Raw genomic sequence first — 15304 nt, forward strand, 5'->3', positions numbered from 1 at the left:
TTTTCAGGGCATAGACCTCGACCTCGCGCATGCAGACTCGGCCCCCAGCCTGGTACGCTAGTCAAAATATGGCCCTTGAGGAAAATTAATTGGGGAACCAGTGTATCCCATAGCCAGGCCTTCTGTCTCATTCCAGACAATAGGACAGCTGGGCAGGACACAATGCAAGACAATGGTTAGCAGACCCCCCCCCCCCCCTCAGACCAAATAAAGGACCCGTTCCACAGCAGACACAGATGGTATAGAGAGGCTGAACACAGCTTGGAGGCAACAACAACATTACCTCTGGGTGCGTTTCATTCATGGTATAGAGAGGCTGAACACAGCTTGGAGGCAACAACAACATTACCTCTGGGTGCGTTTCATTCATGGTATAGAGAGGCTGAACACAGCTTGGAGGCAACAACAACATTACCTCTGGGTGCGTTTCATTCATGTCTCACTGTGTGTACAACATTACCTCTGGGTGCGTTTCATTCATGTCGCATTGTGTGTACCAGCATGTACAATTCCCGTTGGTCCTTAACGCATGCACTCATGTGTTTCATTATGCTTATATATAAGGCCCTGTTTCCGTCAGTGCCTCACCGGCTCATCCCTGAAATCCTTCAATCAGTTCAAATAGTCGATCTACAAGCTCACAACGTGTCGATGTAGAGCAGCTAGTTGATAGTTTTCTTTCCAAAATAGTTAAACAAAGCAAAGAAGTTTAGGGTTAAACAAAAAAAGGGTGAATGCAAAGACCACGACAGCATGACTAATGTTAAGTAATTTATTATACGTTATCTTTGTACAGAAAGCAGAATGTTACACGACGTGGAGACGAGGAAACAGACGGACTGGATGCATCGACTTAGACCCTCCTTAGACCCTCCTTAGACCCTTAGACCCTCCTTAGACCCTCCTTAGACCCTTAGACCCTCCTTAGACCCTCCTTAGACCCTTAGACCCTTAGACCCTTAGACCCTCCTTAGACCCTTAGACCCTTAGACCCTCCTTAGACCCTTAGACCCTTAGACCCTTAGACCCTCCTTAGACCCTTAGACCCTTAGACCCTTAGACCCTCCTTAGACCCTTAGACCCTCCTTAGACCCTTAGACCCTTAGACCCTTAGACCCTCCTTAGACCCTCCTTAGACCCTCCTTAGACCCTCCTTAGACCCTTAGACCCTTAGACCCTCCTTAGACCCTCCTTAGACCCTCCTTAGACTCTTAGACCCTCCTTAGACCCTTAGACCCTCCTTAGACCCTCCTTAGACCCTCCTTAGACCCTTAGACCCTTAGACCCTCCTTAGACCCTCCTTAGACCCTCCTTAGACCCTCCTTAGTCCCTCCTTAGACCCTCCTTAGACCCTCCTTAGACCCTCCTTAGACCCTTAGACCCTTAGACCCTCCTTAGACCCTCCTTAGTCCCTCCTTAGACCCTCCTTAGACCCTCCTTAGACCCTCCTTAGACCCTCCTTAGACCCTCCTTAGACCCTCCTTAGACCCTCCTTAGACCCTTAGACCCTTAGACCCTCCTTAGACCCTCCTTAGTCCCTCCTTAGACCCTCCTTAGACCCTCCTTAGACCCTCCTTAGACCCTCCTTAGACCCTTAGACCCTCCTTAGACCCTTAGACCCTTAGACCCTCCTTAGACCCTCCTTAGACCCTCCTTAGACCCTCCTTAGACCCTCCTTAGACCCTCCTTAGACCCTTAGACCCTTAGACCCTCCTTAGACCCTCCTTAGTCCCTCCTTAGACCCTCCTTAGACCCTCCTTAGACCCTCCTTAGACCCTCCTTAGACCCTTAGACCCTCCTTAGACCCTTAGACCCTCCTTAGACCCTCCTTAGACCCTTAGACCCTTAGACCCTTAGACCCTCCTTAGACCCTTAGACCCTTAGACCCTTAGACCCTCCTTAGACCCTTAGACCCTTAGACCCTTAGACCCTTAGACCCTTAGACCCTTAGACCCTCCTTAGACCCTTAGACCCTTAGACCCTTAGACCCTCCTTAGACCCTCCTTAGACCCTTAGACCCTCCTTAGACCCTCCTTAGACCCTTAGACCCTCCTTAGACCCTTAGACCCTCCTTAGACTCTTAGACCCTCCTTAGACCCTCCTTAGACCCTCCTTAGACCCTCCTTAGACCCTTAGTCCCTCCTTAGACCCTTAGACCCTCCTTAGACCCTCCTTAGACCCTTAGACCCTCCTTAGACCCTCCTTAGACCCTTAGACCCTTAGACCCTTAGACCCTTAGACCCTCCTTAGACCCTCCTTAGACCCTTAGACCCTCCTTAGACCCTCCTTAGACCCTCCTTAGACCCTTAGACCCTTAGACCCTTAGACCCTCCTTAGACCCTCCTTAGACCCTCCTTAGACCCTCCTTAGACCCTTAGACCCTCCTTAGACCCTCCTTAGACCCTCCTTAGACCCTTAGACCCTTAGACCCTCCTTAGACCCTTAGACCCTCCTTAGACCCTCCTTAGACCCTTAGACCCTCCTTAGACCCTCCTTAGACCCTCCTTAGACCCTTAGACCCTCCTTAGACCCTTAGACCCTCCTTAGACCCTCCTTAGACCCTCCTTAGACCCTCCTTAGACCCTCCCAGCGAACCTTCCATCCTCAATCTGGTCGTCCCATCTCTGCACCTGTAGAGGAAGAAAGGAGGGAAGGAAGGAACACAAAGAACATAATTGGTGATTATTGGTTGATAACATTCAAAGTCTTCTGGGTTATTATTAGGGACTTCAGTGTTTTGTAATGTTATGTATAAACCTACAGAACAAAGAATCTTTGCTTTTGCCATCTTTGTTGAAGAAAGAGTCTGGGCAATTATGTTTTAGTTTCCTTTGTGCCAGTGTTATATTTTTGGTTGGCCAAGACAAAAAAAAAACTAAAAAGACTTTGGAAGGTTTTGGATTTTTAGTTGACTATTATGGTAAGTCTAGAGACTGAGACTAAATAGTTTAAGTTGCCTAAACATGCCTAAAGCCTAAATGGTGTGTTCAAAAGACTATATATATATATACTGTATATGTGACTAAATTTGACTGAGGGACTGCCATTGTTTGCCACCGAGTGGCGCGCTACGAACTTGTAGGTCTGCTATTTTTTGAAAAATCGAAGAACGACTGACATTTTTTAGAATCTGATCTCAGGTCAGAATGGGTTAGTCAGACCAGTGTGTGTCCAGTGGAAAACCTCGTATGAATCTGATCTCAGGTCAGAACGGGTTAAGACTAAAGACTAAATTACTAAAAAGACTTAAAGGGGTAAAGTGTGGTTGCAGTCGTTCGTACCCAGCTCATGGGACACAGGCTCTTGTAGACTCTCTGGTACCACCCACAGGGAGCTGTATCCTGGTCCTTAGCAGACAGGGCCTTGTTGCATCTGTGGAAGTCTGTCACAGACACACACACACACACACACACACACACACACACACACACACACAGACACACACACACACACACACACACACACACACACACACACACACACACACACACACACACACACACACACACACACACACACACACATTACTACAACATCTGTTTGGACGTCTGACACACACACACACACACATTACTACAACATCTGTGGAAGTCTGAAGCCCAACACACACCGTCTGTGAACGCCGTGCGTCAAAACAGCCGCCTCCGTTATTTTCAATGAACCTTATCGCACACCGGCGGCGTCCGACGCGCGTTCACGCCTCGCCTGACGCTCCGATACGCCACCGTTCTATTTTCCAGGCGTTGCCGCGTCGCTGCGCACCCGCTTCACAGACGGTGTGTGTTGGGCTTGACAAGGTAAAGATCACATAGGAAAGGACATAGAGCATGCACCTCCACTCTAGCCCTGGACAAAAGGCAGTACAAGAGGAAAGAATTGAGTCCGCAAACACTGGTATGAAAAACTCAGCTCCACTGGTTTATTTGACTCAACGTTTCCATCCCTTAGGATCTTCTTCAGGAATAAAGGTCACACAGACACACACATTACTACAACATCTGTGGACATCTGACAAGGTGAAGATCAGACAGACACACACATTACTACAACATCTGTTTGGACGTCTGACAAGGTGAAGATCAGACAGACATTACTACAACATCTGTGGACATCTGACAAGGTGAAGATCAGATCACACAGACACACACATTACTACAACATCTGTGGACGTCTGACAAGGTGAAGATCAGATCACACAGACACACACATTACTACAACATCTGTGGACGTCTGACAAGGTGAAGATCAGATCACACACACACACACATTACTACAACATCTGTGGACGTCTGACAAGGTGAAGATCAGATCACACAGACACACACATTACAAACCCACGCCCCCTGCTGGACAACATCACCACTGCACACACCAGGGGACAGTTAATGAACGTGATCATTAGCATGTCAGCCTAAAAAGGCAAAGAGAAGGTGGAAGTAAAAAAAAACGTATGTCATGGTTCAAAAACGAGGCTTTGGAGAAGAAAACGAAGCCAATCCCAGACAGTTGGAGAAATGGACAAAGACACGTATGGACGTTTTATCTTTTTACCTGCTTGGTTAAAAAAGGTCAGGTTGGGGTCAACACAGGGAGAGACACGGGAGCCAACCAGAAGGAGTCTGACGGGGAAACACGGAGATAGATATAGTCTGAAGCAGTCTGAAGCAGTCTGAAGCAGTCTGAAGCAGTCTGAAGCAGTCCCAACGTTGTGCGGAAAAATGGAATATTCCAATTAATAATGAATTGCATTTTTATAGCGCTTTTCCAAGTGCTTTACAATGGTTCATTCATTCATACACTGGGAGGTGAAGGTTTATTCATTCATACGTTGGGAGGTGAAGGTTCATTCATTCATACGTTGGGAGGTGAAGGTTCATTCATTCATACATTGGGAGGTGAAGGTTCATTCATTCATACGTTGGGAGGTGAAGGTTCATTCATTCATACGTTGGGAGGTGAAGGTTCATTCATTCATAGGGAGGTGAAGGTTCATTAATTCATACGTTGGGAGGTGAAGGTTCATTCATTCATAGGGAGGTGAAGGTTCATTAATTCATATGTTGGGAGGTGAAGGTTCATTCATTCATAGGGAGGTGAAGGTTCATTAATTCATACGTTGGGAGGTGAAGGTTCATTCATTCATACGATGGGAGGTGAAGGTTCATTCATTCATACGTTGGGAGGTGAAGTGGCGAACAGTCGACGCCAGCGACCTCACTTCCCACATTCACACACCGACGGTGGCGAGCTCACACCAACCGTCTCATTGGAGACAGTGTGGGGTTCAGTGTCTCATTGGAGGCAGGGTGGGGTTCAGTGTCTCATTGGAGGCAGGGTGGGGTTCAGTGTCTCATTGGAGGCAGTGTGGGGTTCAGTGTCTCATTGGAGGCAGTGTGGGGTTCAGTGTCTCATTGGAGGCAGTGTGGGGTTCAGTGTCTCATTGGAGGCAGGGTGGGGTTCAGTGTCTCATTGGAGGCAGGGTGGGGTTCAGTGTCTCATTGGAGGCAGTGTGGGGTTCAGTGTCTCATTGGAGGCAGTGTGGGGTTCAGTGTCTCATTGGAGGCAGGGTGGGGTTCAGTGTCTCATTGGAGGCAGGGTGGGGTTCAGTGTCTCATTGGAGGCAGGGTGGGGTTCAGTGTCTCATTGGAGGCAGGGTGGGGTTCAGTGTCTCATTGGAGGCAGGGTGGGGTTCAGTGTCTCATTGGAGGCAGTGTGGGGTTCAGTGTCTCATTGGAGGCAGGGTGGGGTTCAGTGTCTCATTGGAGACAGTGTGGGGTTCAGTGTCTCATTGGAGGCAGGGTGGGGTTCAGTGTCTCATTGGAGGCAGGGTGGGGTTCAGTGTCTCATTGGAGGCAGGGTGGGGTTCAGTGTCTCATTGGAGGCAGGGTGGGGTTCAGTGTCTCATTGGAGGCAGTGTGGGGTTCAGTGTCTCATTGGAGGCAGTGTGGGGTTCAGTGTCTCATTGGAGGCAGGGTGGGGTTCAGTGTCTCATTGGAGACAGTGTGGGGTTCAGTGTCTCATTGGAGGCAGGGTGGGGTTCAGTGTCTCATTGGAGGCAGGGTGGGGTTCAGTGTCTCATTGGAGGCAGGGTGGGGTTCAGTGTCTCATTGGAGGCAGGGTGGGGTTCAGTGTCTCATTGGAGGCAGTGTGGGGTTCAGTGTCTCATTGGAGGCAGTGTGGGGTTCAGTGTCTCATTGGAGGCAGTGTGGGGTTCAGTGTCTCATTGGAGGCAGGGTGGGGTTCAGTGTCTCATTGGAGGCAGTGTGGGGTTCAGTGTCTCATTGGAGGCAGGGTGGGGTTCAGTGTCTCATTGGAGGCAGGGTGGGGTTCAGTGTCTCATTGGAGGCAGGGTAGGGTTCAGTGTCTCATTGGAGGCAGTGTGGGGTTCAGTGTCTCATTGGAGGCAGTGTGGGGTTCAGTGTCTCATTGGAGGCAGGGTGGGGTTCAGTGTCTCATTGGAGGCAGTGTGGGGTTCAGTGTCTCATTGGAGGCAGTGTGGGGTTCAGTGTCTCATTGGAGGCAGTGTGGGGTTCAGTGTCTCATTGGAGGCAGGGTGGGGTCCAGTGTCTCATTGGAGGCAGGGTGGGGTTCAGTGTCTCATTGGAGGCAGGGTGGGGTTCAGTGTCTCATTGGAGGCAGGGTGGGGTTCAGTGTCTCACTGGAGGCAGTGTGGGGTTCAGTGTCTCATTGGAGGCAGTGTGGGGTTCAGTGTCTCATTGGAGGCAGGGTGGGGTTCAGTGTCTCATCGGAGGCAGTGTGGGGTTCAGTGTCTCATTGGAGGCAGTGTGGGGTTCAGTGTCTCATTGGAGGCAGGGTGGGGTTCAGTGTCTCATTGGAGACAGTGTGGGGTTCAGTGTCTCATTGGAGGCAGGGTGGGGTTCAGTGTCTCATTGGAGGCAGGGTGGGGTTCAGTGTCTCATTGGAGGCAGGGTGGGGTTCAGTGTCTCATTGGAGGCAGGGTGGGGTTCAGTGTCTCATTGGAGGCAGTGTGGGGTTCAGTGTCTCATTGGAGGCAGTGTGGGGTTCAGTGTCTCATTGGAGGCAGTGTGGGGTTCAGTGTCTCATTGGAGGCAGGGTGGGGTTCAGTGTCTCATTGGAGGCAGTGTGGGGTTCAGTGTCTCATTGGAGGCAGGGTGGGGTTCAGTGTCTCATTGGAGGCAGGGTGGGGTTCAGTGTCTCATTGGAGGCAGGGTAGGGTTCAGTGTCTCATTGGAGGCAGTGTGGGGTTCAGTGTCTCATTGGAGGCAGTGTGGGGTTCAGTGTCTCATTGGAGGCAGGGTGGGGTTCAGTGTCTCATTGGAGGCAGTGTGGGGTTCAGTGTCTCATTGGAGGCAGTGTGGGGTTCAGTGTCTCATTGGAGGCAGTGTGGGGTTCAGTGTCTCATTGGAGGCAGGGTGGGGTCCAGTGTCTCATTGGAGGCAGGGTGGGGTTCAGTGTCTCATTGGAGGCAGGGTGGGGTTCAGTGTCTCATTGGAGGCAGGGTGGGGTTCAGTGTCTCATTGGAGGCAGGGTGGGGTTCAGTGTCTCATTGGAGGCAGGGTGGGGTTCAGTGTCTCATTGGAGGCAGGGTGGGGTTCAGTGTCTCATTGGAGGCAGGGTGGGGTTCAGTGTCTCATTGGAGGCAGGGTGGGGTTCAGTGTCTCATTGGAGGCAGGGTGGGGTCCAGTGTCTCATTGGAGGCAGGGTGGGGTCCAGTGTCTCATTGGAGGCAGTGTGGGGTTCAGTGTCTCATTGGAGGCAGGGTGGGGTTCAGTGTCTCATTGGAGGCAGGGTGGGGTTCAGTGTCTCATTGGAGGCAGTGTGGGGTTCAGTGTCTCATTGGAGGCAGTGTGGGGTTCAGTGTCTCATTGGAGGCAGTGTAGGGTTCAGTGTCTCATTGGAGGCAGTGTAGGGTTCAGTGTCTCATTGGAGTCAGTGTAGGGTTCAGTGTCTCATTGGAGGCAGGGTGGGGTTCAGTGTCTCATTGGAGGCAGGGTGGGGTTCAGTGTCTCATTGGAGGCAGTGTAGGGTTCAGTGTCTCATTGGAGTCAGTGTAGGGTTCAGTGTCTCATTGGAGGCAGGGTGGGGTTCAGTGTCTCATTGGAGGCAGTGTGGGGTCCAGTGTCTCATTGGAGGCAGGGTGGGGTCCAGGGTGGGGTTCAGTGTCTCATTGGAGGCAGTGTGGGGTCCAGTGTCTCATTGGAGGCAGTGTGGGGTTCAGTGTCTCATTGGAGGCAGTGTAGGGTTCAGTGTCTCATTGGAGTCAGTGTAGGGTTCAGTGTCTCATTGGAGGCAGGGTGGGGTTCAGTGTCTCATTGGAGGCAGGGTGGGGTTCAGTGTCTCATTGTTTTGGTCTCCCCTTGTTTTTGTTTTTAGTCTTACCAGTCGCCACGAGTTGGAATAAAACACCAAACTAATTATTCCAAGCTGTACTTGAATAAACGTGATTAATACAAAAAATAAATATGAATACACCAAGATCAAGGCTTTTATTGGGTAGGCCCTAACATTACAATGCCCTTTTTGATCACAGGGGATTTTGGGAACTACCGATTCCGGGTTGAGGTTTCCTGATGTTGCCTGATGACTACAAACCAGTGACTACATCACTACAACATGACGTAAGTTACCATCTGTTCCCGACCGGGATGAACCCAAAAATGGTATGCGCCCCAAGCTTGTGTGTGTGCGTGCGTGCGTGTGAGTGTGTGTGTGTGTGCGTGTGTGTGTGCGTGTGTGTGTGTGTGTGTGTGTGTGTGTGTGCGTGCGTGTGTGTGTGCGTGTCTGTTACCCAGGTAGTTCTGGTAGCAGTTGCGCGTCTGGTTGACGTTGGGGAAGCGAGCGTCGAACGGCGCCGTACGATAGTTCCTGATCTTCTCCTCCACTGTTTCAGACATCTTCAGCTGCAGCTGTTCTGTTCTGTTATCTCTGGACATAAGAACAATACAACATAAGAACAATACAACAATACAACATAAGAACAATACAACACCTGTTCTGTTAGCTCTGGACATAAGAACAATACAACATAAGAAAAATACAACACCTGTTCTGTTCTGTATCTCTGGACATAAGAACAATACAACATAAGAACAATACAACACCTGTTCTGTTCTGTATCTCTGGACATAAGAACAATACAACATAAGAACAATACAACAATACAACATAAGAACAATACAACACCTGTTCTGTTCTGTTAGCTCTGGACATAAGAACAATACAACACCTGTTCTGTTCTGTTAGCTCTGGACATAAGAACAATACAACACCTGTTCTGTTCTGTTAGCTCTGGACATAAGAACAATACAACACCTGTTCTGTTCTGTTAACTCTGGACATAAGAACAATACAACACCTGTTCTGTTCTGTTATCTCTGGACATAAGAACAATACAACACCTGTTCTGTTCTGTTAGCTCTGGACATAAGAACAATACAACACCTGTTCTGTTCTGTTAGCTCTGGACATAAGAACAATACAACACCTGTTCTGTTCTGTTATCTCTGGACATAAGAACAATACAACACCTGTTCTGTTCTGTTCTGTATCTCTGGACATAAGAACAACACAACACCTGTTCTGTTCTGTTAACTCTGGACACAAGAACAATACAACACCTGTTCTGTTAGCTCTGGACATATAAGAACAATACAACACCTGTTCTGTTCTGTATCTCTGGACATAAGAACAATACAACACCTGTTCTGTTCTGTTAACTCTGGACATAAGAACAATACAACACCTGTTCTGTTCTGTTCTGTTAACTCTGGACATAAGAACAATACAACACCTGTTCTGTTCTGTATCTCTGGACATAAGAACAATACAACACCTGTTCTGTTCTGTTAGCTCTGGACATAAGAACAATACAACACCTGTTCTGTTCTGTTAGCTCTGGACATAAGAACAACACAACACCTGTTCTGTTCTGTTATCTCTGGACATAAGAACAATACAACACCTGTTCTGTTCTGTATCTCTGGACATAAGAACAATACAACACCTGTTCTGTTCTGTTAGCTCTGGACATAAGAACAATACAACACCTGTTCTGTTCTGTTAGCTCTGGACATAAGAACAATACAACACCTGTTCTGTTCTGTTAGCTCTGGACATAAGAACAATACAACACCTGTTCTGTTCTGTTCTGTTATCTCTGGACATAAGAACAATACAACACCTGTTCTGTTCTGTTATCTCTGGACATAAGAACAATACAACACCTGTTCTGTTCTGTTAGCTCTGGACATAAGAACAACACAACACCTGTTCTGTTCTGTTAGCTCTGGACATAAGAACAATACAACACCTGTTCTGTTCTGTTGTATCTCTGGACATAAGAACAATACAACACCTGTTCTGTTCTGTTGTATCTCTGGACATAAGAACAACACAACACCTGTTCTGTTCTGTTAACTCTCGACATAAGAACAATACAACACCTGTTCTGTTCTGTTGCTCTGGACATAAGAACAACACAACACCTGTTCTGTTCTGTTGCTCTGGACATAAGAACAATACAACACCTGTTCTGTTCTGTTAGCTCTGGACATAAGAACAATACAACACCTGTTCTGTTCTGTTAGCTCTGGACATAAGAACAATACAACACCTGTTCTGTTCTGTAGCTCTGGACATAAGAACAATACAACACCTGTTCTGTTCTGTTAGCTCTGGACATAAGAACAATACAACACCTGTTCTGTTCTGTTATCTCTGGACATAAGAACAATACAACACCTGTTCTGTTAGCTCTGGACATAAGAACAATACAACACCTGTTCTGTTCTGTTAGCTCTGGACATAAGAACAATACAACACCTGTTCTGTTCTGTTAGCTCTGGACATAAGAACAATACAACACCTGTTCTGTTCTGTAGCTCTGGACATAAGAACAATACAACACCTGTTCTGTTCTGTTATCTCTGGACATAAGAACAATACAACACCTGTTCTGTTCTGTTAGCTCTGGACATAAGAACAATACAACACCTGTTCTGTTCTGTTATCTCTGGACATAAGAACAATACAACACCTGTTCTGTTCTGTTATCTCTGGACATAAGAACAATACAACACCTGTTCTGTTCTGTTATCTCTGGACATAAGAACAATACAACACCTGTTCTGTTCTGTAGCTCTGGACATAAGAACAATACAACACCTGTTCTGTTCTGTTAGCTCTGGACATAAGAACAATACAACACCTGTTCTGTTCTGTATCTCTGGACATAAGAACAATACAACACCTGTTCTGTTCTGTAGCTCTGGACATAAGAACAATACAACATAAGAACAATACAACACCTGTTCTTTTCTGTTAGCTCTGGACATAAGAACAATACAACATAAGAACAATACAACAATACAACATAAGAACAATACAACACCTGTTCTTTTCTGTTAGCTCTGGACATAAGAACAATACAACACCTGTTCTGTTCTGTAGCTCTGGACATAAGAACAATACAACACCTGTTCTGTTCTGTTATCTCTGGACATAAGAACAATACAACACCTGTTCTGTTCTGTTAGCTCTGGACATAAGAACAATACAACACCTGTTCTGTTCTGTTAACTCTGGACATAAGAACAACACAACACCTGTTCTGTTCTGTTAGCTCTGGACATAAGAACAATACAACACCTGTTCTGTTCTGTTAGCTCTGGACTAAGGTTGGGCGATATGCCAATTTTTTTCAACCGCCAATCGTCTGACCAATATTCGCCGATTGACGATGTATTCGTGTCATAAAAGTAAAGTGAGAACAGCTCACTGCTGGTCGCAAAAAAGCCAGATCTACAAGCTCTCAAGGCGCCGCGTCCTGCCTGTTTTCGCAGCTCCGTTCGCTAGGCGTTGAGAGCTTGTAGATCAGTCTGTTTCTGCAGACTGCAGCGCAGCCAGGCAGGGTAACTAGCTCCCTTCCCTCCCCGCACGTCGGAGGCTCGGAGCGGAGCCCACAAGCTGCTGCGGCCGCCCCGGGCTGATCCACACAGGCTCTCAAGGCATCGCGTCCTGCCTCTTTTTGCAGTGCCGTTCGCTACGCGTTGAGAGCTTGTAGATCTGTCTATTTTTGCAGCGCTGGTGTCGGGGTTCGTTCACGTTGTCAATAAAAATAACTTGGATTACAGGCGGAGATGAAGTTCAATCAGTGGGTTGCACCAGTATTGGCTACACGCTAAGCTAATGCTAAGCTAAGCGCTATTATGATCCCCGAGCCTATACACTAACACTAGTAGAACGTTTTTTTTATTTCCCCCCCCCGCCACTCACGGGTGGCGCATTGGGATTGTGATGAGACACGAGACAGCAGTGTGCATTCTGTTGTGACTGTATATTATTAAACTGCATGGGTCTGGACTCCGGAGCTTAAACAACATGTAGGCTACATCCTCCCAGCTCCCAGCCTTTACTTTGGCTGGCGGCTGCCGTAAGTGCCGTGCCCCGGTGCCCGATGCTGGCTGCTGACAGTGCTGAGTGCGGGGACGGTGGGAGGCTGGGAGCATACCATTATAACGGGGGATTTTCACCCGGCCGCTGTTACTACATGTTGCTCACACTTTACATGTTAATTGGGCTAAATCGTCCCGAGAAATCGCCTAATAAAAATATTCGGCGATTGGATTCGTATATTCGCGATTGACGATGTATTCGTATCGTCACCCAACCCTACTCTGGACATAAGAACAATACAACACCTGTTCTGTTCTGTAGCTCTGGACATAAGAACAATACAACACCTGTTCTGTTCTGTTAGCTCTGGACATAAGAACAATACAACACCTGTTCTTTTCTGTTAGCTCTGGACATAAGAACAATACAACACCTGTTCTGTTCTGTAGCTCTGGACATAAGAACAATACAACACCTGTTCTGTTCTGTTATCTCTGGACATAAGAACAATACAACACCTGTTCTGTTAGCTCTGGACATAAGAACAATACAACACCTGTTCTGTTCTGTTATCTCTGGACATAAGAACAATACAACACCTGTTCTGTTCTGTTAGCTCTGGACATAAGAACAACACAACACCTGTTCTGTTCTGTTAGCTCTGGACATAAGAACAATACAACACCTGTTCTGTTCTGTTGTAGCTCTGGACATAAGAACAACACAACACCTGTCAGAAAGCCTGGGGAATATACTAAACACCTGGCTCTGGGGACCCCTAGGGGTCATTGAGGGAGTTCCAGGGGGTCCCCAGCTAAATGATAGTTAGGAACTAAATGGACCCTTATGGGACCCTTATGAGTACACTCTTTTAAGAGTTGAATTTTGCTTTCACAATATAAATTGGGGGTCCCAGAGATAGAAATGCTCATTAAAATGGGCGTCTGTAGCTTTAATGCATGTCAAACTGGGGGTCCTTGAAATGAAAATGGTTGAAAATCACTGCTGGAGTCGTTCAAATAGGGGCCCACAGGCTAATACATGTCAATTTAGGGGTACAAATAGGGGCCCACAGGCTAATAAATGTCAATTTGGGGGTTCTTGACATAAAAGTTTGGAAACCACTGGTTTAATGCTCATTTATTGTTATTATATGTATATTTTAAATGCAGCTAATGAGTATCCTCTAAATAATTAATACCCACAGAACTGATTTGCTTTTTTTACTTTTCTTTTTTGTTTTATTTTATATTTTTTATAGAGGGACAGACAGTAGGTTGACACCCCAAGGTGTCTGGACCACTGAGCCACGGCCCAGGACGGATCTCCTTATTGTGGATCTTCATCAGTGGTTCTCACATGTTTAACAATTACGTTTAACAATAATACAACATTGTGGAGGCCAGCGATGCTGCAGGCGTCCTGAGTTGGTGTTGGCTAGACCTCGCTCTCTAGACCTCACTCTCTAGACCTCACTCTCTAGACCTCACTCTCTAGACCTCACTCTCTCAGTAACCTAACATCATTTAACTAGACCTCACTCTCTCAGTAACCTAACTTCATTTAACTAGACCTCACTCTCTCAGTAACCTAACTTCATTTAACTAGACCTCACTCTCTCAGTAACCTAACTTCATTTAACTAGACCTCACTCTCTCAGTAACCTAACTTCATTTAACTAGACCTCACTCTCTCAGTAACCTAACTTCATTTAACTAGACCTCACTCTCTCAGTAACCTAACTTCATTTAACTAGACCTCACTCTCTCAGTAACCTAACTTCATTTACCTTAGTAACCTCAGTAACCTAACTTCATTTACCTAGACCTCACTCTCTCAGTAACCTAACTTCATTTACCTAGACCTCACTCTCTCAGTAAACGTCATTTAACTAGACCTCACTCTCTCAGTAAACGTTATTTAACTAGACCTCACTCTCTCTCAGTAACCTAACTTCATTTAACTTAACAATAATTAATATTAAAACATACCTAAAAGTATTTTATAACATGCAGTGTTGTTTTTGTCGACTAAAACTAAGACAAAAAATGTTCGTCGACTACCTTTTTTCACTGACGAAAACTAAATGGAAACTAAATGAAAACTACTAAAACTAAAGCTATGATGACTAAAACTATAAGACTAATGTATTGACAAGTTCGTCAACAGCTAAAAACTAGACTAAAATGCTAAGAAGGGACTAGTGGACAAGAGATCCAGTATAAGTCATTTTACACTTGGTTGCATGCTGAAAATAGCCGATCTACAAGCTCACAGCGCGACGCAGCGCGACGCGTTGTGAGCTTGTAGATCGGCTATTTTCAGCAAGTGTAAAATCAGTCATTATACGACGACATCAAGGCCCAGCTAAATTAATTTTAGTCGACTAAATCAACTGTAGATTTAGTCAACTAAAATCTAGCCCTCAATTAATTGAGGGCTTATGGTAGGGAAAATAGGCAATAAGGAGCTTTTGCACAAAAAAACACCTGGACCTCTTTGGTGGGGACGTAACAACTACAAAGAAAGGTAAGAAAGGTAAGAAAGCCTTCTAGCATGGAATGATTGTAGCCTATACCTGTAACATAAACCACAAGCTTTCAAGCAGAACTAGAACCAAATTCAAATAGCACTTGTTAATGTTGATAATGTGATCGATGTAACCACGATAACACTCAAACACTATAGCCTCTAAACAGTTAAACGTTACAAGACAGTCAGTCAACTTTATCAATGCCTAATTCTGTCTACAACTACCAATATGGCATTGATCCATGAATCACATCCGTCTAGAATTGAATACATGAAGAAATAAATAGCGGCTTCATTCTGTAAATATGAGAACGGATGCATTTTAAAGGAGATATGATAGGAGATTACCTCGATTAAGCTGCTGATCCGACCTCAGACTGTGTGATTGACTACAAAC

General features: G+C 46.4%; 1 protein-coding gene across 1 annotated transcript; it reads right to left on the reverse strand.

Annotated features, from left to right (window-relative positions):
* Nucleotides 1-2576: 2576 nt before the first annotated feature.
* Nucleotides 2577-15304, reverse strand: LOC310871606 (cytochrome c oxidase subunit 6B1-like; the record flags this gene model as incomplete). The annotated part of the gene is made up of 4 exons (XM_083783222.1): nucleotides 15256-15304; nucleotides 8771-8907; nucleotides 3282-3382; nucleotides 2577-2630 (listed from the first exon to the last, which is right to left on the reverse strand). The coding sequence occupies exons 2-4, from the start codon at nucleotides 8874-8876 to the stop codon at nucleotides 2577-2579; spliced, it is 261 nt and encodes an 86-aa protein (XP_083639348.1). The 5' UTR covers nucleotides 8877-8907; nucleotides 15256-15304.

The sequence above is a fragment of the Protomyctophum parallelum genome (assembly GCF_964188405.1).
Source record: "Protomyctophum parallelum genome assembly, chromosome: 1".
In the NCBI taxonomy this organism is placed as follows: Eukaryota; Metazoa; Chordata; class Actinopteri; order Myctophiformes; family Myctophidae; genus Protomyctophum; species Protomyctophum parallelum.